The sequence below is a fragment of the Pseudopipra pipra genome, chromosome 1 (assembly GCF_036250125.1).
Source record: "Pseudopipra pipra isolate bDixPip1 chromosome 1, bDixPip1.hap1, whole genome shotgun sequence".
NCBI classification, from domain to species: Eukaryota; Metazoa; Chordata; class Aves; order Passeriformes; family Pipridae; genus Pseudopipra; species Pseudopipra pipra.
In genome coordinates, this window is record NC_087549.1 from 27437147 (window position 1) to 27463163 (window position 26017).

The 26017-nt window shown below is 38.9% G+C and overlaps 1 protein-coding gene and 1 long non-coding RNA gene across 3 annotated transcripts; one reads left to right on the plus strand and one right to left on the minus strand.

Annotated features, from left to right (window-relative positions):
* Window positions 1-437: 437 nt before the first annotated feature.
* Window positions 438-11659, plus strand: LOC135411805 (uncharacterized). The gene is made up of 4 exons (XR_010429326.1): window positions 438-623; window positions 9532-9669; window positions 10072-10226; window positions 10932-11659. It is a non-coding gene; the product is annotated as an uncharacterized LOC135411805 (long non-coding RNA).
* Window positions 4349-25930, minus strand: LRRCC1 (leucine rich repeat and coiled-coil centrosomal protein 1). 2 transcript variants are annotated; one of them, XM_064649638.1, is made up of 19 exons: window positions 25568-25928; window positions 25281-25486; window positions 24832-24897; window positions 23956-24123; window positions 21990-22159; window positions 21680-21889; window positions 20643-20845; window positions 19699-19885; window positions 19223-19371; window positions 16807-17011; window positions 14306-14445; window positions 12830-13031; window positions 11661-11846; window positions 10289-10463; window positions 9418-9581; window positions 8342-8550; window positions 8017-8154; window positions 5236-5371; window positions 4349-4648 (listed from the first exon to the last, which is right to left on the minus strand). In XM_064649638.1, the coding sequence occupies exons 1-19, from the start codon at window positions 25636-25638 to the stop codon at window positions 4526-4528; spliced, it is 3108 nt and encodes a 1035-aa protein (XP_064505708.1). In that variant the 5' UTR covers window positions 25639-25928; the 3' UTR covers window positions 4349-4525. The 2 variants fall into 2 exon arrangements, 1 of the variants encoding a protein (XP_064505708.1); XR_010429259.1 differs by lacking the exons at window positions 4349-4648; window positions 8342-8550 and having other exon boundaries at window positions 5237-5371; window positions 25568-25930.
* Window positions 25931-26017: the final 87 nt, after the last annotated feature.

Below are 26017 nucleotides of genomic sequence, written 5' to 3' on the forward strand. Positions count from 1 at the left end.
GCGTGTTTGGGCCGCGGGGGCGAGGGACGGGCCCGCTGCGGCCGGGGAACAGGGGCCGGGCCGGGCCGGGCCGGGCCCGCAGACAGAGAGCACACTGGGCTGGCACGGCCCGGGCCGGGTTTCGCTCAGGCTCCCCCAGGGCGGGTGGCGCAGGCCCGGAGTCCGCCTCAGGACGGGACGGGGAGTCGGCGACCGGCCCGAGTGCCAGATGCGCCTGCCTGTCCCCGGCATGACAGCTCCGTGTCACTCATCTCACCGCTTGCATTGGATATAGCAGCGCTTAGGTTAATTGTAAACTGTGTTCTCACATCTCCCGAGGTCAAGGCACAGGACGCGCTGATGGTCTGGCGAGAGGCACAGGGAATTTCGGATGCTTAGTCAGTCCCTTGCACTCGTGTCTAAATACACTCGGCCTTAACCTTCCTGCAGGTACACCTCTTTCCCTCAGTAAAAAAAGTAGATAAAACTAGAGAAGCTGTGAAAGTCCACACTGCATAAGAATTCAAGGGATGCACTTGAAGGAAGAAATGCTGCCGGGAGAAGACCCTTAGGTACCATCACAGGAGGCAGTGGAGCACATCACACCAGGTGTGCTGTGTCACACAGGGCCTGTACCTGCACAGGTAACAGCATGTCCAGGGCAGTATGGGTATGTATAGGAGCACGCAGTTACACACGCTCTCTGGACCTGGAATCACAGTCTAAAAAAACAAAATCTAATGATGGAGTCCTAAAATCATAAAATCAACCGAGTTGGAAAAGACCTCAGAGATCATCAAGTCCAACCTTTGATCCAACACCACCGTGGTTACTAGACCATGGCACTAAGTGCCACATCCAATGTCATCTTAAAAACCTCCAGGGACCACCACCTCCCTGGGCAGCCCAGTCCAATGTCTGATTGCTCTGTAAAAATTTTTTTCCTAATATTCGACCTAAACCTCTTCTGGCACAGCTTAAGACCATGCCTTCTTGTCCTACTGCTGGTTGTCTGGGAGAAGAGACCAACTCCCACCTGGCTACAACCTCCTTTCAGGGAGTTGTAGAGAGTGATGAGGTCTCCCCTGAGCCTCCTCTTCTCCAGGCTAAACAACCCCAGCTCCCTCAGCCTAATATATAGGACTTGTGCTCCAGTCCTTTTACCAGCCTTGTTGCTCTTCTCTGGACTTTCTCCAGCACCTCAATATCCTTCCTGAACTGAGGGGCCCAGCACTGGACACAGTACTCCAGGTGTGGCCTCACCAGTGCTGAGTACAGGGGAAGAATCACTTCCCTGAACCTGCTGGCCACACTGTTCCTGACACGGGCCAGGATACCATTGGCCTTCTTGGCCACCTGGGCACACTGCTGGCTCACGTTCAGCTTCCTGTCAATCCAAACTCCCAGATCCCTTTCTGCCTGGCTGCTCTCCAGCCATGCTGTCCCCAGCCTGTAGTGCTGCATGGGGTTGCTGTGGCCAAAGTGCAGGACCCAGCACTTGGTCTGATTCCAACGGGATGATGTTCAACAAGGCCATCTCTCCAGCTTGTCCAGGTCCCTCTGAAGAGCCCTCCTGCCTTCCAGCTGATCAACACTCCCCCCCAACTTGGTGTCATCTGCAAATTTGCTAATGGTACACTTGATCCCCTCATCCAGATCATCAATAAAGATATTAAATAGAACTGGGCCCAATACTGATCCCTGGGGGACACCACTAGTGACTGGCTGCCAACTGGATGCAGCACCGTTCACCACCACTCTCTGGGCCTGGCCCTCCAGCCAATTCTCGATTAATGCACGAGAGCATGCCTTGCATCTGATGAGGTCAGAGTTTCCAATTTGTCTATATTTTCATCTATTTATTAATTTATACCTTACAGTAATGTCAGATTAAAATTCATCCTCACAAATTGGTAAATCTGGCAGCTTTCACCTGCACCACATTTTTATTGTTTTAACCTTTCGAAGTTAGAAATCATTTAAATGCTTATTAAAAAGCTCTAAGGGAGCCACGTAAGCATAAAGAGGGAAATGATGCCAGTTAGCCACAAGAAAAACAAACATTCCAAGCAGTACTAACACGTGCATGTACTCAAGTACTACAGTATGAGATTTCTGAGCCAAGAGCAAGGAATAGAAAGAATTTGTAATAAAAATTGTAACAACTCCCTCTGATGAAATCAGAAAAGTTTCAGAACAAAAATTTTGGAGTAAAAACTCAGAGGAGATACTAGTACACTGAATTAGGGTAAGAGTAAGTTCTTTCAACTTCATGGTGCATTCCACTTACTCAATTACTTCACCCAAAGTGTAGCTTGGTCAAATAATAAGCAAAGAAAAAAGAAATGCTCAAGGAAATACTAGATAAACATGACAGAATGCACTCTCAAGTGGTGCAACTTTTCTGCACCAGTGATACCCATGAAAATACTATAGGCCAGTTTTCCAAGTGAGTATTTCCTCACATACTGCAGTTTCTGAAGGAGTGTGTAGAGCACAAGAATAAGAAATAATTTTCTTCTGCCTTTAGAGAACTGATATTTTGGTATCAGGGAATCAAGAGATCACCTAGCAGATAAAGGATTCTGCTAGAAGAATAAATTAGGCTAATTTTAAAGTTCACAGCAATATTTACTGGACTAACATTCATTAACACAATTGGTTAATTAGAGTTGGTTCCTACACCTTGCTAACCACTGCCACTATATATTAATTTTTACATATCATCAACCAATAGCACAGATTCCAAGTTAAAAATCCTTAACAGCTCTATTCCACCTGAGCTGGGAGTACCACAGTGCAGACACCTCCCCTTCAGTGCTGATGGCTTGTTCATGGTGTTCTCATGGGTCAGGTGTGAGAACTCCGGATGCAAGGAGCCAGAGCTGAAGCAGGTGCCTGTTTTCTCTGTGTGTTATGTTCCCCCCCCCCCCCCCCCCCAGTTTGGAATTTTACCCTTTTATAATCTCTATACAATTTCCAGCCCTCCACCTCCATCCTGTGGAGTGGGGGTTGTTTTCCCAGGCTGTTGCAGGCACCTCATTCAGGTGTTGGGCTGCCTTTTATTTTGCTTTGCTGCTGCTTCCATTCTAAAAACAAAAGTAGTCTGTTCCCAGCTCTCAAGGTTGTGTTTTGTGAAAGACCAGTCACTGACCATCAGAAAGTTGTTTTTGCTGCCATGGCCTCTACTTTCAACTTGTGCCTGTGTTTTCAAGGCCTTTGTTACATCCCACACTTAAGCTGGACCTCATAACAAGAGGCAGCTGGTATCAAGCTCCAGTTCACACAACAAGCTTTCATTAACACGTTGATAACAAGTCCAGTGGGCCTCATAGCTAAAGGCCAGGGCCTTTTACTAGCACTAAGTACTTTTACAGGACTGCTGGGCACAAAAAGGCACATACAGATGCAGTGTCACTGCTTGAATGCCCGGGTTCTGAACGAGCTGATTAAATCGGCTTAGTAGCTTCTATCGTTGGAGCAACAGCACTTCACTTCAACTGCTGTGAGGTGCAAGGGGGGAATAGCTCCACCTGGTGTGCCAAAAAGTACCCGATTTTACTACTCACTGTTTTATTTACTAGTGCATCATGAAACGCTTCTGAGTACAGTGTAGTTCAGTAACAGTTTAGGATCTCCTGAGAACAAATGAAGTAAATGCCTAAGTACAGTGGTGATGGTTAAGCCTCCATCATGAAAGAAGTATAACAATATATTAACATAAGGTTTATGATTTGCTTCCATAAGAAGCTGTTAGGTCATTATCTCCTATTTTTCAAAAGCATGGTGGGAAGCCTATTGCTGTAGAGAAAACCAAACTACGCTGCCAAAAGAGCCACTCTAAGTTGCAGTAGTCATGCATTCTTCAACAGTGGCAGATTAAACTTCACAGATACAAGAAAGATGGAGAGAGTCTATTTCTCATGTAGTGTCAGGAAAAGGGGGAATGGTTTTAAGCTGAGAGTAGTTTTAGATTAGGTGTTAGAAAAAAATTCCTTCCTGTGAGGGTGGTGAGGCACTGGAACAGGTTGCCCAGAGAAACTGTGGATGCCCCATCCCTGGAAGTGTTCCAGCCCAGGCTGGATGAAGCTCTAAGCAACGTGATCTAGCAGAAGGTTCGCTGTTCATGGCAGGGGGGTTGGAACTAGATGATCTTGAAGGTCCTTTCAAACCCAAGCCATTCTATGATTCAACATTCTTGGATCTCTCATTACAAGATTCTTTACCCCAGTGAAGCAAAGCTTCAAGCTCTTGGCTTAGAACTTTCCAACTTTCTTTTCTCTTATTAAACATGCAAATTCCTAATTTCATATGATGCTTTTCACCTATACCTATTTTGATCCATTTTGTAATCAATTAAAGATAACCATAGGTTAGAAATAACTATTTATTATGAATATAACATAAAAACATTTGTGTCTGATCCCTGAACCACCAAAATAAACAACAAAGACAATTCTTTAGAAAACAAGGAAAAGTGCATTGTAGTGTATGACATTGCTTAAGCTTGTGTAATACATGTTTTTAGAGTAAATATTAATAATCTTCAAAGATCTTGTTGAATATCATTCAGTGCACGCGCAAGTAGTTGTATTTTATTTTCCATGGCTTTTTTATTGTTTGCCATTTCCTGCAGAAGTTCCCGCATTTCTTCTTCAACAGAGTAAACCTGAAAGAGCACACAGAGATCAAATAAAATGTTTGCTTTTCTTAATACACCTAAACCCATAAAATCTTGGCAATTTTTAACACTTATAAGCAATGCAAGAGTTATGTGCTTATGTTTAAATATGCAGTGCACTACTCTTGACGTTGGATGCAGTAGCAGAATTTTGCTTTAAAAAAAATATTAACCTGCTAGGAGATAGCAAGAATGCATGAAAACCAGAAAACTTATTACGGAGAAAAAGCACCAGTTGTCATGCCAAGGAAGAATGCAGTATACGACAGGAACAGTAACTGTTAACATTGGCACAGGTGAGTTAAAAGGATTATCTGGCTTAATCACCATTACTCTTGCTTGTATAGATAAGGAAGTGTTATATTCATAACAGCTACAAAGCATGGAGCTTTACTTTGCTGGAATACTAGTTCTAGAGATTTTCTTGCTGTGCAAAGATTGAGTACCAAACCAGGGCTGTTTCCATTCAGAGATCAGACTGACAGATACAAACAGACTTCCAACCACCACTGTTGTAGTGGCTGTAGAATAAAATTGCAAATACAATAAACATATGCATTTAGTATTAAAATTACCTTTTCATTTGCTGCTTCAATTTGTTTTTCTTTTTCATTTGCCAGCTGCAGTAGTTCTTCCTGATGTGCTGCCAACATTGACTCAAGTTTTTTTCTAAAAGCATTATCCATTTCATGAAGCTTTTCCACAGCAATCCTAAAAATGATTAAAAAAAGAGATCATGCTCCTGCAAACAACTGAAGTATTTTGCTTTGTCCAGTTCTGCCTTTGATAAGGTTTTAATAACACAGGCACAAAGACACTTCTATGAATATCAGCATTAGAAGATGTCCTGTTTTCTCAAGTACGTGTTTTGGTTTTATGCACTGTGTTCAGGGCTTCTGGCATTCCTCTTAGCAGAAGCATTTAATCACTAGCAAGGACTATGAAGATTTGGGCTTGCTACTGTCAATATAGATAAGAACTTCACATGTTTTCAAATATCTACTTTTATGCTTTTGCTTCCCAAGAAGTGAATGACTGAACTGTGTGATCCTGTAAATGGCGTTTGACCCTGTCTGACAGCAACAGAAAAGTGTATGCTTCACAGTAGTGAAGCATTTTCTTGACTCAAGCAAATTTTAGAGGATAACTCTAAAATATGTAGGAACAAAAAGCAAGGCAAATTTTTCTACTATACAATTAATTTACAACAAACATTTGAAACAATCCAGAATTACTTGGAAAAAAAGCTCAGTTCCACTATTGATTGTCTAACAATTCCAAAAACATTATTCCAAAACAATTACTGATTATTTGAGGAGGTTGGTTTTGGTTGGGGTTTTTTTGTTTATTTGTTTGTTGTTTGTTTTTGTTTGTTTTTTAATCAAACTTGACCATCAAGCTATTTCCTTTCATTTATTAATCAGATAACCTTTCTTAAAATAGCAACTGATGTATAATGAGTCAGTGTTTAACTTAAAATGTAAAGCAAAAAACCTTAGTCATAGCTATTCCTTTGGTAACGTGGTTATTGCTGCTAGATAAATATAATAAATATGTAGTCTTATTAACTAGCTGGTATTTTCTCAAGAATAGTTGGGAGGAAGGAAGAAAAACATGAGAAGGAAGCCAAAGAATAAAGAAAAAAATCATACTGAGAATCTAAGCTTATCACAGGCAGCAGTCTAGCACACTTCTCCATAATACCAGAAGCATATAAAATAATTTTTTGGGTTATGAGTACTTGTTTCTGCATCATCTCATATTTAACTATTGATCCAAAAAAATTGACCATACATGAGGAACAAGAAAATAAATTAAAAATCTGTTGCTACTTGTACGCAAAGAGAATGACAGGTAACTTAGAAACAGTCAGTTTGACATGGACTGGAATACTAATTAACAGCCAGCAAGTTAGGCAGGAATGTTGATCTGATGGAGGGCAGAAAGGCTCTTCAGAGGGATCGGTACAGGTTGGACTGATGGCCAAGGCAAACGGTATGAGGTTAAACAATGCCAAGTGCCAGATCCTGCACTTGGGACACAACAACCCCAGGCAGCACTACAGGACTGGGGCAGAGTGGCTGGAAAGCTGCCCATCAGAAAAGGACCTGGGAGTGCTGGTCAACAGTGGCTGAACACAAGCCAGGAGGGTGCCCAGGTGGCCAAGAAGGCCAATGGCATCCTGGCCTGTATCAAAAATAGTGTGGCCAGCAGGACCAGGGCAGTGATTGTGCCACTGTACTCAGCACTGGTGAGGTCACTTCAAGAAAGGCACTGAGGTGCTGGAGCATGTCCAGAGAAAGGCAACAGAGTGGGTGAAGGGTATGGAGCAGAAGTTTCATGAGAAGCAGCTGAGCTGAGGTTGTTTAGCCTGGGGAAGGGGAGGCCTGGGGAGGACCTCAGTGTTCTCTACAACTACCTAAAGGAGGGTAACAAGTGACAGGATGAGAGAAAATGGCCTCATGTTGTGCCAGGGGAGGTTTAGATTGGAATTGGGAAAAATTTTTTTACTGAAAAGGTTGTCAAGCATTGGAACAGACTGTCCAGGGAAGTAGCTGATTTCACCATCCCTGGAGGAATTTGAAAGAGTTGTAAATGTGGCAATTAGGGAGATGGTTCAGTAGTGGACTTTACAGTGCTGGGTTAATGACTGGATTTGATGGATCTTAAACATCTTTTCCATCCTAAATAATTCTATGATTTATTAATATTGTTGTGGTAAGTATTGAGGATCTGTCCTCCATTTCGTACACAGTGAATGACGTATTTTTACTTTATCCTGCACAGAAATTAGTGAAAGCACTGTGGCCTCCCTTGTACACCAGCCACCATTGCTTGGCTTGATCTCTGATTTGCAATCAATTTGTTCCATGCATCCTGGTCATGAGCTAGAGGGTTGGCAGGCTCATGCTCAAAGAAACTCTGATACCGACTGTGCCTCACACGCACAAACATCTTCACTGTACAACTCCAGCCAGCATGTGTGATCGCTGTAGAAGAGTCTCTGTTATGTAAGTGACATGGAGTTTACTCACAAGGTAAATCAAAAGCATTGGGATGGAATGGGTATAGTAGGGAGGAACGAGTGTAGGCTCCAGTCATTATCAAAGAAAATGGAAACAGAACTAAAATAAGTTTAAATGACGAATGCTGTAAGTGAATGCCAGCTCCACAAAGTATATCATCTGTATAGTGAGAATTCCTTCTAGGCACACAGAGTTTGTAACTGGGCTCACAAGTACTTAGAAAGGTGTTATGCATTCTTTTGCCATATAATCAAACTTTTTTGTATACTTATTAACAGTGAAACTCTACAGTAACTGAGTAGTCACAAGATAAACTATTAAGGTATTCACCTTTGAGTTTGAAGACTTTTATTTCTCTCTTCAATCAGCTTCTTCTCTTTGATATCAAAGTTTTCCTTCATTTGTTTAACCTGCACCTCCAGCTGGCTTAAGAGCTCTCCTTTACCTTGCCACCTCTTTTTCAATGCGCTGAAAATAAAATGTACGTATTTACAATGACTATAAATACCACTTCTTAGGAGGGCAGAAAAAACTTCCATTTTTCCTCATTTCTGTGGGTTTTAATAGCAAGCAAATACTCTCTGAACATAGAATAACTTCAGAGCAGTGTTGCATACAATGATCCCAAAGAATTATTGTGACTTGTCTGTATCACCTGTGTGCATGCCTAATGTCATCAAGTTCTACTTCTTTTTCTTCTAGCAGTTGCTTTAATTCCTCTTTTCTTTCATTCTGCCTTTCTAATTTTTGCATTAGCTTTTCACATTCAGCAGCTTTTTCATCCAACTCTACTTCAAACAATTTCTGAGCTTCACGATTTTCTTCATGCTGTTTTCTGATTTGTTTATCTTTTTCTTGTAAGCCCTTTAGAAGATAAATATTTTAGTACACATAAACACTCTTAACTTTATTGTTACAATTTAAGAGTATTTGTTTAGTCTGTGGTGGAATAAAGCAGAGAAGGACATGTGAAAGTTTACTCTTCCGAATGTATGAAAAAACACTTAGTAAGGTGATAGCCAGTTGATCAATCTTCATCTGAAAAAAGTCACAGTAAAAAAAAAAAACCCACCAAAACAAATCTGAAGTTGAAAGCAACTTAAGAAAAAAGTTATTTTGAACTCTTATTCTACAGTTGAATAAACAACTTATTCTTTTGAACAACCTACCAGTCCCTGAGTTCACAATCTGTAACGAGTAATGCATCTAACTTTGACTGACATAACATGCTATAACTTTTGATTAATAAGCTAAAGTTTTAAGTCTCTTAATGAATGAATGGAATTAATAGAACAAAACATAGTACCTCTGCTGCCAAAATATTGATTTACAAGAACAGAATAAAGAAAAAAACATTTACCTGTTGTAAAATAAACATGAAGCAAACATTTAAAATTGTTTTTCCTTTTTCAGGAAGAATTATACTATCTGGGTTTCACCTCTCTCAAAATCATTTTCAAGAATAATTTGAAGCAAGGCAAAGAGAATAAAGTCTGTACATAAATATGGTTCAATGAGAGATTCAAAGTACCACTTCTGTACATGAACATGAATTTAAAAAAAAACTCTCTTCTGCTCTCAGTGAAATGAATTGCCACTGACAGCCTGATTGTGATTTGTGAGTTGGTAAACAAGGACTGCAGGACCAGCTTTCATTACAGCCTTTACAATTGCTAAAATTAAGACTTGCAGTGAAAGTTAAGTACAAAAATTGTCAGATATGGCACTTACTTCTTTCAATCTCCTAATTGTTTCTGTCTGATCATCCAGTATTTTGTTTTTAATTCTTATGGTATCACTGTCCTGTTCCTTTTGCTTTTTTAACATCTCAATCTCATTTGTCAGAACTTCAATTTTAGCTTCCAGTTTTCCCCGATCTTGAGCAAGATGAGCTCCTAGACGAAACAGGATATTCATACTACAGTGCTCGTTTTACAGATGACTTCAAGATGTAGAATGTTGGGAAATGGGGTGGAGGTGAAGGTAAGAACCACCTTACAAACCAAACCATTGACTATTTTGTCCATTGGAAACACTGTAGGGATTTAATCTGTAGGTAGGTAACACTTAGGTAGCAAGTGTAGAACTGAAGGTCTCTGTTTTATCCTTTGAAAACTTCTCTGAAAAAAGTCAGCAGTAGTTCTTACAGATCTAACCAATCTCAAGAGCCCACAAGGTGGTACTGAGTCACATGAATAGAGAAAAATGAAAAATGCCCAAGTTTTTCTTCCCCCCTTCAGTATTTTATACTTTTTTAAGATACATACTGAAATTTTCACATTAGACTTATCTGATAGAAAAGTAGCATTATATAACTCTATTTACAAATCTTTGTTTTCCTAGTTTCATATTTAAAAGCTCTTTGTGGTATTTTGATATTTTCAGGAAATAGATAAGCTGTATTCGCATCCAACTCCCACAACTGCTGTTACAGATCCCATGTGCCACAGAACATCTGTTTGTGCACACCAACTCTACAACTAGATAAGAGCCAGAAACCTTGTCATGATTACAACTCTACTGGAGTGTTTATTTGAGAGGTAAGACACTGAGCACCACCATTTTTTCTGCAAAAGAAAAAATCCCTCCAAAACTATTTTACCCTGTTGTGCCAGCTCCTGTCCCCATATTTTTCTTTCCATTTTTAACCCATCAATCACAGATTCCTGAGCTGTCAGCTGAGAAGTAAGTTTTCCATTTTCCTTTTTTAGAAGTTCAACTTGAATGGCCTTCTGTTTGTCCTCCTCAGTCACAGTTTCAAGTTCTCGAGTTCGACACTGTATGAATGAACATTGGAAAAAGACAATAAGATCCTTTAAAACAAGTATTCAAAATTTCAAATCAATACTAATTGATTTCCTGGTTAGGAAAGTAATACTTATATACAGCAAATTAACTGAGAAATATTCTGCTTGCATTCAGGGTTCTGTATGCATTTCTTTCCAGTTATGAAACTCAAATTTGCTTCAAGTAGACATACTTCAATCCCAGAAAACTGTAAAGCTGATTTCTAGATAACTACCCTAAATTATCAATGCCATTATAAAAACCTATTTAGAATCACAAATTCACAGGTAAAAAAAACCAAAGAGAAAGTAAAGATATTAAAAACCAAATCATAAGGAAACAGACAGAACTGGGATGAATTTTCACTCCCAATGATACTTATCTTCAATTATGCAGTCTACATTTTGTTTTACAGATTACAGCTATTTAATATAGGTATTTTTCAATCTTGTTCTTAGCAGCATCACTGACTGGCAGAATCCTATTCTGTATACCAACACAATGTTTGGACACCCCAACAGCAACATGGAAGGAGGAGACTAGAAACAACTGTGCAGCAGTTGTACTGCACCCAAGAGGGACTGGATACGTACATGGACTGAATCATACATCCATTTAAAAGTCATGTTCCTGAGATTTTTAAAAATTATTTATGGCTAGTTGAATAGTACTAGAATATGTTACCACAAAGCAACTGTGCCCACAGTATTTAACATTAAAATTTGACAATTAGTAGATAATGAATAATACTGCTAATGTTATGCAACTAGGAGATATTAAGCTGCTAATAACTACACTGGATTATCTGTTCAATTTAATTTTTACTTCATGTACAGTGACCAGTGCAGAAGCATATTCCATTCCTTTGAATTTACAAGGGGTCAGGGTTACTAATGTAGGTTTTGTAGTTTTTACTGACCATCTGATTATATACAAACTGCCAGTGCTCCCAAGGCAAGGAGTGCACGTTTGAAAACACGACTAGTCCTCTTCCATACGGGGAGCAAGCAGCATTTGTTGAGAAATAGAAGTGCAAGATGCAAGAATAATGGCTGATGTGGAGTACTAGGTTTTAAAGTGACAGGAAATGTGTCTTTCAGTCAGTCAACCTTTTATGGAATCATTAACTTTTATGGATGAAATATTAAAAAAAAAAATATGTAGTTGAAGTGTTTTGAAACAAGTACCTTTAGGTTTGCTGTAGCTTCTTCATTTGATTTTGTTAATTCTGCAATCTTTGCTTTCTGTTCTTCTACCATACTTGTCAGGTCTTGGATCAGACTTGCCATATCTTTTTCCCTTTGTTCAGACTCAAAGAGGACTCGCTTATGTTTAACTAGATCAGCAGAAACATTTTCAAAACCCTCTTTTACCTAAAGTTTTGTAAGACAAGACTTGAAAAATGCTAACATTTGGAAAAAGTGTGTATACATAAACACAAGTGACATTTAAATTCCAAGTAAAAAAATAGAAATTTATCAACTGTATATCAAATTAGTGAATATCTGAAACTGGTTTTTTACTGGTTTGTTGGTAATATTTCAACTTGAAACTGGTTCTGCCCAGCTCCATATTTGTAAAAAACCCAACAAAACAAAGCAAACACAAACAAAAAACCCAAGCCAAACCAACCAATCAATCACCCCCCCCCCCCCAAAAAACAATACAAAAAACACGAGTGGATGGGAAGCAGAGCTTGGGAACTGAAAATATTGCCTTGATTTAATTTCACTGTTAAGATTGACATTAAAATCTTGAAAGAAGGAGTTAAAGTAAATTCAATCTTTTTTTTTCCCCAGCAGAAAGATTTGAAGGGTAAAATATAAAATAATCTAAATACTAGCCAAAGAAATAAGTTCTCTAAGGAGTTTAGTAAACAAGTTTTGAATTCTGAGTTTCAAAACGCATACCAAAATTCAATTTTGAAAAGTTAAACAATAAAGTACTTCATTATTAAATACACTAGTATATATGTAACTAAACCTTATCAAAACACATGCATTTTTACTATAATTGAATATATTCTAATAGAATGTTGACATACTTTAAAAGAAATTAATAACACCAGACAGAAGTGTTTTATTCTCCTTTCTTTTGATTAACTTCTACGTATGAACAAAAATGCTACGTTTTTTGAGTGCTGACTTGGCATTCACTGTTGATGCTCTAATCATTGATATTTCAAAGCCTACTATCAGTATTTTTGCATGAATGCTTGACCATAAGGATCAAAAAAAACCCCAACCCAACAAAACACCAATAACCAAAACACCCCCAAAATATGTGCCAAAACCCAACACACTTAAGAGAACTACAACCCCACCTAATGTGAGATTAAATGTTCTCTCAGTCTTACCTCTTTAAACCTTTTTGCTTCAACAGTTAGAGCTAAACGAAATTCATCTTCTAACTCTCTGTACTTCTGGTAGGACATGTTAATTTTCTCCTGAAATTCTTTAACACACTGTTCATGCCTCTGCTCCTCTTTAGCCACTTCTTTTGACAAAGCATCTTGAAATTCAGGTCCATTTAAAGCAACTCGGGTTTCAAGTTCTTTCCTGAAGTTACCAAACATACACTTGTGACATAAACTGCAGTATCTCACAATGCTGTTTCAATTCACTTCCTTGGTATTACTGAACAAGAATAATGAATTTCATAATAAATGGGATAAATTCCTTAGTCTTAGACAGATTTCAGTCTTCTGTGACAATGACACTGCCATGAGGAAAATTCTGTTGACTAGTGTTAAAACACCCAAAGAAATATCCTTATTCTTTAATTCAAACTTTTGTAGAAATTACTAAATTGCTCTTTTGCTTTTAGTTAGCATTTATTAGCTTTGCTGTCAACAAACATCTGGAAGTGACACTGGAATCAGAGAAAAGCCCTGTACAGCCAGACACCCTCTTTTGCAGTCATTCTCTTCACCCTCACCCAACCAACAACTGTTGCTTCTCACTCAAGACTCAGAACCCAAAAAGCAGCAGCAATGGGGACCTAAAAGGAGAATGTTGAAGCAAAAGTACCCTGTACTTTCAGGCTATTCTGTTCATCTGCTTTGAAGCAAAAAAACTGAACTTCACATTACATCTTTTGGAGATTTATAATTATTGGAAGTTCTCAAAACACAGCTATCAGCTTCTTCCATCTAAACTTGCAGCTATCTTGGTATCTGAATACATTTGCCCATGTAAAATTTAGCAAATTTAACCAGCTTATTTTATTAGTAACCTCTCTCACATATTACTGTACCACAGGGTACTTAGTGCTTTAGTTTGTACACATATTTGATTGTATTAGATGACAGTAAAGAACGTACACTCAAGTATTCTCCAGAAAAAGGGAAATCTTGGAAGAGGAAATCAGCCAGGAAGTAACTCACCCCCACACCCACAAGCAGAATACTGCAGAAGCTGACTTATTTTTTTGAATACTTTGTGTTATTGTAGTATATATAACTCCTCATACAGTAATTCAGATACAATTTTATTTTTATATGATTTTTCCTGGATTACAGATCAAGTATTTCAAATAAAGAGTTCAGCCATATAATAAGACAAGAACCTATCAAATGGAAGTTGCTTACATGAACTTATGAGTCAGGAATCTATGAGATATGAAGGTATTCTTAAACAAGCAAGAAAATGTGTGGGAAGACATTTACATTTTTACAAAGACCAGCTCTCACATTACTTAAAAAAAAAAAAAAAAAACCACAAAATAAATCCAAACTAAAACACATCCATACTTGAGAACACATTTAAACACAGTATATTTACAACACTAGCATCTCTATTAACTTGTGAAAAGAAAATAGATGACCCAATACCTTCGCTCTTGCTCTCTTAATATGAGAAGTTCATGTAGTTGTTTTACCTTCTCCTTCTGCTGTCGGAAGGATATTCGAAGTAACTGTACTTCTCTTTCATTTGCTGATGCTTTAAGCTCTGCCTCTTGCACTTGTTTCATCTGTGTGGAATTCATAAAGACAAGAACAAGATTTTTTTAAAACTGTAATCTAGTCTTTTTGTCTTATCCTGGAATACAAAGGAACAGGTGCTTTATAAGTTTTGTTGTTTGCGTCTCATTGGTTGTGTTTTTATTTTGTTTTTTTCTTAATACATTTTGTTTCACTTGAAGAAATTTTGTTTTTTTCTTAATACATTTTGTTTCACTTGAAGAAATTTAAGACAAATGTTTAAGTCTTAGCTTAACTTACTACAACACAAAAAAAGCAATTTTCATGAAGAAACAAAGGCATTTACCTAATTTATAAAGAACTTGAAAGTGTCCTGCAGAAGTGGAAGAAATGCATTGGCAGAATGATTTCCTCAATTATAAACTCTCATATTGTAATACTTGTATTAGTTTCAAACAAAACATTTTTAGATGTATTCAACATAACCTTTTTTTTTAGCACTCCACTTATATAAACCGCTTTTTGATTTGTACAGTTTAGAGTTGCTGAACAGAGCTGTTTCCTAATGATCTTACAAAAAATGGAGAATCTGTAAACTCCAGATGGCATACTTCACTTTTTCCATTTGATCCAAGCTTTTCTGAGTAATTAGATTTCATAAGCTTAAGCCTTTTATATACAAAGCTCTCTTTCCTGATTCAATAAGAAGGGAAAAAAAGAATATGAAAAAGAAAAGTTATAAAAAAGGTTTTGAATTACTCATGAAGTGGTAATTCAAAATCAGGACACTTCAGAAGGCTAAGTTCTCATGTTCTACATGAGAATTATTAGTAATATTTAGACACACCCCACTGTATTCTTGTTTTGTGGATGCAGAGAAGCAATTCTCACCTAAATTGAATCATTTTAAAACTGTCAAGCAAGAGCAGATGCAAATTTAAAGACTGCCAGAAAATAGGCAGAAAATAGGCATTTAGATGCATAGTAGACTTATCTTGAATCCTTCAAGAAGTCATCTAGTAATGCTGCCTGAAGGCCTTAAATAGTGACTGCCTGGAGCAAGTGTAATTTACCACTGAAGCTAACTGCCAATGTGTACTATGAGAAAGCTCTATTAAATATTATAGAATTTGTTATTCTTGGAGTCGATAAAATATGCCAAAGGCATATTAAATCTGAACATTAAAAAAGCTAATTTAGTTTCTAAAGCATCATGATTATTCTTTGAAACCTAATTATTAAAGAGTATTTTCTCCAGGATATTAAAGACAGAAACAAAGACTTCCCCCTAAGAAAGTTTTGTAATTAAAAACAATGCTATTACTATCCAAGGAGATGACATATTTCTACAAACTCATTAAAGGAATAAACCCCTCATATATCAATAAGGTATTTCCATTCTTATAGGATAGAAAAAAACTCCCCACCCCCCAAACCCCTCTTTCTTGTTCTCTAAATCACTAAATTTAGTACCTTTCAAGGTGACAGGCAGATACCTGATCTAAACTGAAGGTCACTTCTAGATCTGTAATAGCTCCAGGGTACCAACAGGTAAGGAAGAAAATGGAAGAGCCACTCAGATGCCCAAACAGCAGCCTAAATTAGAGGGTGACTTGAATGGCACTTGCAGGAGTGCCCTGAGTCTCATTCCTTTCAGGGTATCTGACCAACACCACCTCCTACAGCACTGCACTGTAAGTTGAGAGACTTTCCAGGATGCATATGTTAGGATTCAGTTTCTGTAAGATCAGTGACACGGGAACAGGCTAATATAGGAATATAAACAAACAAAAGGTGTAGATATTGAAGGACACTGAAAATTCAGCCATTGACTTTTTAGACAGAAATAGTGGCAGTATCTGGTCCAGCAACTTGATCTTATGCATTTGTATACTGAAAAAAGTGCCTCCAACAACAAAAGCATCATTATCTTCTCCAGCTGTAAAAATATTCACCAAAAATCCCAAACAACAAAACAAAAAAAAAAAACCCACTCAAAACAACCAGAATCTTTAAAGTAAGTTCTCAGCAATTACTGTTTTGTTCTGGTTGCAATTAAAAGCATCTAATTCTTTAGATCAGCAAAACAAACAGAATCACCAAGTTTCCATCGGACTAGTAAGATCTTTACTGATTTTTTAGAAAACTTGGTTTTGTTACTGTATATTATCAGAAAATATCAACTCTTTAAGTACATAGGACTTGTTCTCCTTTATCTTAAGGCCACATCACATGACATACTTCCATTTATAAAATACATTAATTGACAATTAAAATTGATACCTGTTATTAACTACTATTATTGTGGAAAACTCAAACTTAAAGCTTGTAAAATCTAGTGTTTCTTTGTATCCAGGACTATAGCAGCCACCCCATTGCCACTATATTATTTACTCATGAAAAATATTTACCTCTATTGCTCGTTGCTGCAATCTCTGTGTCTCCAGCTTGGATAGTGTTTCTTCTAAAGCTTGCATGGCCTTCTGATGTTCTGCTTCTTTATTTCTTGCCTGATTTAATTCATTAGTAAGTCTTTCAGTTTCACCTTTCAACTGTTGGACATCTGCTTGCAGTCTTGCTTTGTCATCTCTCTCTTTCAATATCAATTCCTTTAGCCTGAAAATAAATGCCATAAAGTTGTATTACAAACATTTTAGTCTTTAGCTTGATGCCAAGTACGTTGAGAAAAAAACATTAGTAACTGTTGTAACACCATATCTTGTTCTTTACTGAGTTTTACTACTTACAGCACTGTCATGTAAAACTTTAAAAAGATGTAAACTATTACTGAAGTCATGTGAAGCATTACTATGTAGAGCTTCATTTTAAAAAGCCTGAGCTGGAGAGAACCTCACAGATAGATTCTTAGGAAATGATATTCCAGTATCATTTTGCTTACACACAGGTTGAACATATAGCATCAATTTGTAATTTAATAATTATCTTCACTAAGTGCTGAAACATCCTTAAATATTTTAACAATTTTTATATAAGATCTATCTCAACAGAAAAGGAACATAAGCTTCTAATACAAGTAAAGGTGGGAAGTGAACTTAAAACAAACAGGAAAAAAGGGAAATAATCACAGTCAGTCATGGAAGCACCTGACTTGTTTCTTCCTTACAAAAAAGAAAATGCGCCTTTGACAGCTCCAAAAATATCTGATGACAAACAATGCTTTGTTAGAAGAGAGATCTTTTGAGAAAAAGCTGCTGCTCAGAACTTATACAAGAATGATGACAACCAATGATGACAACTATCCAAGGATGTGCTAGGCCTGCCCTGCACAACATATTGCCTACAGGCCAACTCTGGCCGGCCAGAAACACCTTTGTTCCAGTGCACTGAGCAGGAAAAACACAAGGAATGCTGTAGGTATAGGTGGAAAGAGAGACTGGGAAACAGAAGGTGAAAGTATGATATGAGGCAGCTACTGGAGCTTGAACTGAAAGTACCGTTATGATACAGTTGGAACGTAATGGCTGGAAATGGAGGTAAGCAACACACTGATATTGTTCTACAGCCGACACTGGCCGGAGAAGGTGGCAGAGAGCCAGGAGATAAGAACCTGAACTGAAGGAGCAGCAGAAACAACATGCAGCACCGGAGAAAAGACTCCTGGAAAGAGAGAGAGAGAGAACTAGCAGCTGAGAGACAGAGTTTGGGGTAAGAGACTGTACCAGATCCCCCAAAACTCCCTTGGAGACCCTCTTGGAGAAGAGGGACATGGACTCCTATTTTAGAGGAGCCTTGGAGTATGCAGCACGAGAGAGAGAGGAGCTGAGAAGCTCAGGGCGTCCCGGAGCTGGACCGGGATGGCCGGATGGAATGCGGGGGGGAGTTGACCTTGGCTCCCCCCCCCCTCGCACTCCTGCCTGGTGGCAGCCTGAGAGACAGGGCACAAAGGCCCTGCAAGCAAGGAGCTGAGTCTCCTGAAGATACCAGACCGTCACGAAGACTCCCCTGTGTCTTCGTGATATGACGTGGTGATACGACCTTGTCTGGGGTTACGAAGTCCATGGAAGACCCCTCGGTTGTGAGGCGATGGGGCCAAGAGAGAGAGACTTGGATACCTCCCTTGTGGGTGCTGGCAGAAAGCCAGCCACAACTGCTGCATGCATGAGACAGAGCAGAAGAGCTTTGGTAAGACTGAATTGAAAGCTGCCTTCAATGTTCTAACTCAAGAGGAGTGAAGATCTACAAGGAAATCCCCTGAAGGCTCGGGCTCGGGGTTGAAATTTCCACAAAGTAAGAACAAAAATCCTGACTGCCACACTTAAATCTGCTGCCTCAGGAAAATGAAGGACACTAACCAGTGCCACAAAAAACTGAAATGAAGGAACTGTGGCCTGAGGAAGTGACAGAAAGACTTTTCTCTTTTCTTCTTGGACTTTTATTTGGAGGGGAGAGGAGACCTGATCCACTGTAAATACTATATGTCATGGTAGAGATAGTTGTGATCATGTGTATAATGTGATGTTATATTTATTTGTACAGTCATTGTAATATATTCCCTTTCCCCCACTTTGAGTCTGGTGTGTTTTGTCTGGAAAAACCCATCTCACATTAGGTTGAGATGTGGGAGGGGGATGGAGCTAGGGAATTGGATTTTGGGACTATCTCAAACCATGACAGATTAGAACAGGAAGAAAGCTGCAGAAAGGAATTTCATTAGGTAATACTGAGAAATTCTAGCACTACTTCTTGATGTGTTATTTTCCAAGTATATTGTTTAAAGCTGTTCTCATTTCTTAAGGCTACAAATTGAATTTTCATTAATTACAAAACCCAAACCAAAACTCTTATATTACAGCACTGTTTCCCTACCTGTCTGTAGTGTATGCAGCCATACTCTGAATATTCTTTTCTTCTTTTGAATGCTTCTGTAGCTCTCTGACATGCTCTAATAATTTCTTCTCTGCTTGCTCTGCTTTCCACCTCCTTTCTTTCTCCTGATCCAGTTCTTGAATCAGCACCTTAGCAAGAATGTGGTAAGCATCAAATTACTAGTAGACGTTCAAGCATAGCCAAAAATGACAAATAATATTTATAAGTGTAGAATAAGATTTTTTGCCTTTCTGGAATTCATGGGTGACAGAGCAAAGGGCAAGTGACCAGGCCAAAAACTCCCATAAAAGTGAAACAAAATAAATCCTCTCCCAGTTGACACAAGAACAACACTACTTTTGATACTATCTACATGCAATTTTTTTTGTCACCTCCACTTTTAGTTTGACCAGGAGACATGCTTGGCTTCAGGTGAAGACATACTCATACTTAATTTGAAATGATGCAAAACCTACTTGGTATGTTGATTCCTCTGTGGGATTTGAATGACTTTCTTCTAGTTTTTCTATATTGCTCTGTCTACCAGTCAGTATTTCAGCTTTTCTTCCCACTACTTTCAAGTCTTGATTATCTGATGATGAATTAAGATGAGAGTCTCTCTGACTGGAGTATGAACACTTTGAGGAACTCTTCTTCTCTTCCCTATATTTGCAGGACATCAAGGTATATTTAAAAGTTTAAACAGTAACAAGGGATTCAGACTCTTTTACAGGATGAAATTTTACAGTTCTCTGCAACATTTGAATAATACAGTTCAAAACCACACAGAAAATAATTTGCAAGGAGACCATAGCAGAAACAGCTAAATTCAAATAGTCAGCTGCGAAAAGATAGCATAAACTAGTTATATGTATCTGAAAGACATCTTATGATCACACAGATATCAAACAATTCTGAAGAAGCAGAGTAGCTGTAGAGCTGCAGTGGCTAACTATGCTAAAATATTCCAATTTGTATCATCTTCTACTCATCACTCCTGATAAATCAAACAAATCACTATGGCATCCTCAGCTTCGTCACAAAATATGGACTGTTAAATTCTTGATCATTGTTCAGACAGCATGAATCTTTTATTTTTATTTTTTAATGACTCAGTTCTGTCTGTGGAGAATTTTTCTGTCACCACAATTTAAAACAAAGATGGAAGTATAAGCTGTCAGAATTCTGAAAGTGTTTGTTTTGGAATCTTCAGTTCAATTTTGTTCTCACTTAAAGGCAGAAACTGCTCATATAGAGAAGTGGCAGAAAGAAGCCTCAGAAGCTACTCATTTTCAAGGTATCATTAACAGAGCTAATTGACCCAACCTACCACTTTCAGAAAAATGTTTCAAGTACTATGTTCATTGTGACAATATTCAGCTTAATTCATTTTGGTTTTATATGACAAACATCAGGATACCTGTTGGTTACTTTGTTCTTAAGATGACTTGCATGACACTTAGGAGATAAGGTAGTTCTCCTGTGAGGAGGGATCTTGCTTCTTCTCATGACCTTTCTGTTGTTCTCTTTCCCACTCTCATTTTCACTCTCAGAAGTTGGATCTGTGTCTCTCTTAGCTTTGAGACAACTTGGAGGAGTTTCCTGTCTTGAGCTATCAGATACCTAGGAAGAGATCAAAATTTTATCTATAAATTTTACCATTTCTAATTGGCTAATTTCTAACACTTATTCAGGTGCTATTCTTAAAAAACTTCACACAAAATAATTTTGATAGGAAAGTAAATAATTGCTTCCAATTTTTTACTTTTACAATCCCTTCCCTCCTTCCTAAAATATTTCATTGTTTTAAAGATAAAATAAACCCAACATGCTTGAGAATATATAGGTGTATCTTTTTGAAATTCCTGAAGTTTGGTAAAATCCTTAGGCCTAAGAGGTTGGTGCAAAATGTAAAACAAATACAGCACTTAAAACCAAAAAAGCCTTGCAAACACCACCAACTGTTAAACCTGACAAACTTGTACGTTACCTATGCTAACAAAACATATTAACGAAACAAACTATGTTACCTGACAAACATATCAGATCAAGTTGACTTATTGGTAAAATTAATTTTCACCAACTGTATAATCCAGGTGTTTTGGTGCATTTCATGTTTTACTTTGGTTCAGTTACTGTATTGATGGCTTCAGGATAAAAAAACCAGACAAGAATTTTCTAACATAACATGATCACATAGCTCTGCTAGTCCCATGCACTATGGTTTTTATTCAGTATGAAAGCTGTCAGGATTCGAAGTGGAATCTTCAGTTTTAAAGATTTGTTTTTATTTTATTCCCAGCTTCTCAAAATGATTAAGAACACATTAGCATTGTAAGCTCATAAACACCAGTAGAAATGCTCCAGTCTGTTCCACAAAACTTTTGCATTATCAGAAATGTACACCTGATTTTACAAACAAAACTTCCTGTGTGATCACAGAAAAAAAAAAATCACCTTTTGCAGTATCTGTGAAATCAGATCTTCCATTCTTTTAATCCTCATCTCACTGTGTATTTTATCAAGTTCAGTCTTCTCTGGTTCTGAAGATGAGACAAGCTCTGTGGAGGAGCTGGTGGCACCTTGTACTGGTATTCTTGTACGCTGACGAAAATGAGCCAATGCCTGGTCGATATGAGGTGTCGCCAGCGGTAAGGCAACACTGTTCTATCAGAAGGAAAGACAACCCTTGCAGCATTAATGAGCGGCATGCAATATAAAAATAAAGCACATCATTATTAAAATCAGTACACACAAACTATGGCACCTGATCTCTGGGTGAGGGGCACCCAGATGAAACCAAAGAGCCCAAAACGTCTTCTAAGAACTGCAAATCTGAACAGGTTTTTTCTTCCAGGTCCACTGGTTCACCAGAAATACCTCTTCCATCTAGAGCTGTTAGCTGGGGCAACGACTGAAGAACAGTTTCTCTATAACCTTGAGGAAAAGACCACATGTAAATTGAAATCAATCTCCCAAGATGTCTAGTGTATTTCAGCTACCCTGTCATCTTAAATGATTCACTGCATTTTTAATGCAAGAAAAAAAGTAGCGAGTTATCTACAATTGTCTCATCTTTCCCCATCCATGGCATTCAACAGATAACATTACAAAACTAAATGAACTTGGAAGCTGTCTGCCTGGTCCTGGCCTACACTGGGATTTCCCATACATCATCAGCACACTGCAGTTGCACAGACAACCTTTTAATATCAGACTACTGCACAAAAACAGTTGTATCAAATGGAAGGGTAGACAAATGTAATGGAAAGGCCAGTTCTGAAACAGCTTAGATAACTTCTTTGTCAGTGAATGAAATAAGGCATTATGAAACTGTAAAGCATTGAAGTTAACTTTCTTTAAATTAATGGAATTTGGGCTTCTGAACAGTGCAGTTTTTAAAGTTAGTGTCACATAAATACTTGCTGAAGAAAACTACTGGAATTTTCTGAGTTATCCAGATAACTTTAACTGTTACTGTTTCCGTAGTGCCTGAATGCATTTGTAAAACATTTGCTTGTGAAAATATTACTTAAAACCTAATTTGGCTTTCCTCAATTACCTTTGAGGTTTCTTTCTAACTGTACATATATTACACCTGTATCAGTTATATGCTCATTATATAGCTGATATTTTGTATTATTGCATTATTCATACTGTTCTACTCTTTGTAATGAAATTATCTTTGAGCTCTCCCAGAAGTATCCATCTTCTGCTTCTACATATTTTCCCTTCTATAGATTTTCCCCTCTAATATACACAAAGAAAGAAAACAAAAAACCCCAGACACCAAAACAGGATGCTACAATTTAACTTGTTTGAAAACAGAGTGTAACATTTAAATGGCAGGAAAAACCTACCCCCAAAGCAGAAGCTCTAAGCAACCCAACTGAAAGTGATATATCCACATGCAATCTCCAACTTGTATCCATGCTGCCTACTATGTGAAACCCCTGCCTACTATTTTGATACAAATGCTAATTACTGCAGAGTATTCTGGAGTCTGCCACTACTAACCTTAACCTAAAATAATATCATAGAATCATAGAATGGTTTGGGTTGGAAGGGACCTTAAAGATCACCTAGTTATCCAACCCCCTGCCATGGGCAGGGACACCTTCTACTAAACCAGGTTGCTCCAAGCCCATCCAACCTGGCCTTGAACACTTCCAGGGATGAGGCATCCACAACTTCTCTGAGCAACATGTTCCAATGTCTCATCACTTTCACAGTAAATAATTTCTTCTTAATATCTAATCTAAACCTACTCTCTTTCACTTTGAAGCCATTCCCCATTGTCCTGTCAGTACATGGAAAAGAGTCTCTCTCCATCTTTCTTCTTGTCTCCCTTCAGGTACTTGAAGGCCACAATTAGGTCACCTCAAATCCTTCTCTTTTTCAGGCTGAACAATCCCAATTCTCTCAGCCTTTCCTCACAGGAGAGGTGCTCCATCCCTCTAATCTTTGTGGCACTCCTCTGGATTCACAAGTGAAAATGCTGAGCCTCATGTAACCATACAACATGTTACAATGTTAAGAATACACGGGGGGGGGGGGGGGGGGGGGGGAAGAAGATTTTTTTTTATGGAAAATGAATTACTTTTGACAGAATTTAGATTTTGCAGGCTGGCCAGCTTATGAATGAATTTGCAAGCTTCAGAACATGGCTCACAGCTTAAAGGAAATGACTGGCCTAATGAGCACAGAGTATCCACCTAACATGAGATCCATACCTGCTTTGTGACAAACTGGATTGGCTTTTCCGTTTTTTTCCAGTGTGAGGTTGGTCAAACAGTGCAGCCCCTTTGTGCACTGAAGTAAGTGAATAATGTTGCTTACACAGTTGCTGTGAAGCTCAATGTGGCTAATCTTATATCTGGTTCCGTGAAGGGATCGAAATCCTGGAAATTTGAGAAAAAAAAAACAAAAAAAATGTTTTGTGCTGCAGTCCTAGACTACAGGGTTTAGAACAAATGGCAGCTTGTTGAAAAATATTCAGTAAATAATATATTGTAACTGGAAATGAGAGAAGAACACTTGTTCCATATCCTTGCCTATACATGTTAATTAGCTGTGGTACTCTACCACATAGTACAACACTTAAGCTAGTTATGAGAGCTAACTGTAAAGAAACACATTAGTTTCTGGCTGTTAAAAAGTGTGTAAAAATAAACATTTTCCTTGAAGTTTCATTTTATAACTCAGTTCATGAACAAAATTGTTACCAATGTTCTTTTTAATTTTGTATTACAAATTCTCTTGATTCTGTAGCATAAAATCTCACAAGCAACAACTGACCATTTTAACAAACAGACACAGATGAGAACTTCCATAAGTTGCATTTTTGGAAATAAGTCTGAAATGTTTACTGTGCTACTTTCTGAACAAGCTTGGCCTTGCCCAACACAGGAGAATTTCCAATTTAGAACAATCTGTGGTGTTAGAAACTTGAAAGCTGAGAGGAGCAGCAATTGCCACTCTTAATATAATTATTCGGTGAATTAACACTTTAAGTACTAGAAACTTCTCAAAATACACTTGGTCAAGTTTTTCAAAATTAAAGTGAGATAAATGGTTTGTACTGCACTGCACTTGACAAAGGCACTTACCAGAGAGATCATGTATGCGATTATATGACAAGTTCAGCACAGTTAAATTAAAGAGTTTTTCCAGTCCTAAGCAAAATGAGAAAAACAGAGAAACCATAAGATGTGCAGAAGAATGCTCTGTTTTCAAACGCCAAGCTTGCAAAGTGAGCCTTAAAAGATCATAACTACGAATTATGACATCACATAATTATTATTACTATGATAATATTACGACTATATTAAACTATAATAATAAAATTCAGGTTTTCCTTCTAATTAAGGCATTTTGTTATGATACAGCTTACCACATTTTATACAGACATTTTAAAATTCACATTATAATATCGTTAGTAGCCCATGCTAACTTTGCATAACCTTCATTATATGCAAACATTCCAGAAGCAACCTTCAAGACAAATCTTAGAAAACTTTCGTGAGTTTCTAAATGGACAGAAGTAAACATTGCCGACCCTCCACTTTGGTTATCAGGTTACAGGACAAGCTCAGGGTGCGCAGGTTCTCCAGGGAGCTGAGCCCCTCGATCCGGCGGATCTGGTTCGAGGACAGATCCAAATGCTGCAGGTTCCGGAGGTGGCCGAGCCCTTCGATCCTGGCGATGCGGTTGCAGTGGGCGTTGAGCGTGTGCAGGTCCGAGCTCAGGGACACATCCAGCAGGCTGCGGAGGAGAGGGGCCTCAGTCAGCCGGGCAGCTCCGCTCCCGGGCCGCCCCTCACCCTCCGGCCCCTTCCTCACTCACCTCTTAAGGCCCCGATCCATGAGGCTGAGCTCGCCGGGAACCCCTGCCATCCCGCCGAGCTCCCCTGCCATCTCGCCGGGCCCGGTGCAGACCGCTCCTCGCTTCAGACCTCCCTCGCCTCCCACGGCGACGCTCCCGCCTTACGGCCGGGACACAAGCGCGTCAGGGCACCGCCGCTCTCCCACTCCCGCCGCGGGCAGGCGCGGCCGCGGCCGCAGCGGGAGGCGGAGCCCCCGGAGCCCGCGCAGCGCGGCAGCCGAGCCCGCGGCCCGCCCGGCGCGGGGCAGCGTGGGCACGGACCCCCGCCGCTTCCTGCCGCCGCTTCTTCCTGCCGCCGCTTCTTCCTGCCGCCGCTTCCTGCCGCCGCTTCCTGCCGCCGCTTCCTGCCGCCGCTTCCTGCCGCCGCTTCCTGCCGCCGCTTCTTCCTGCCGCCGCTTCTTCCTGCCGCCG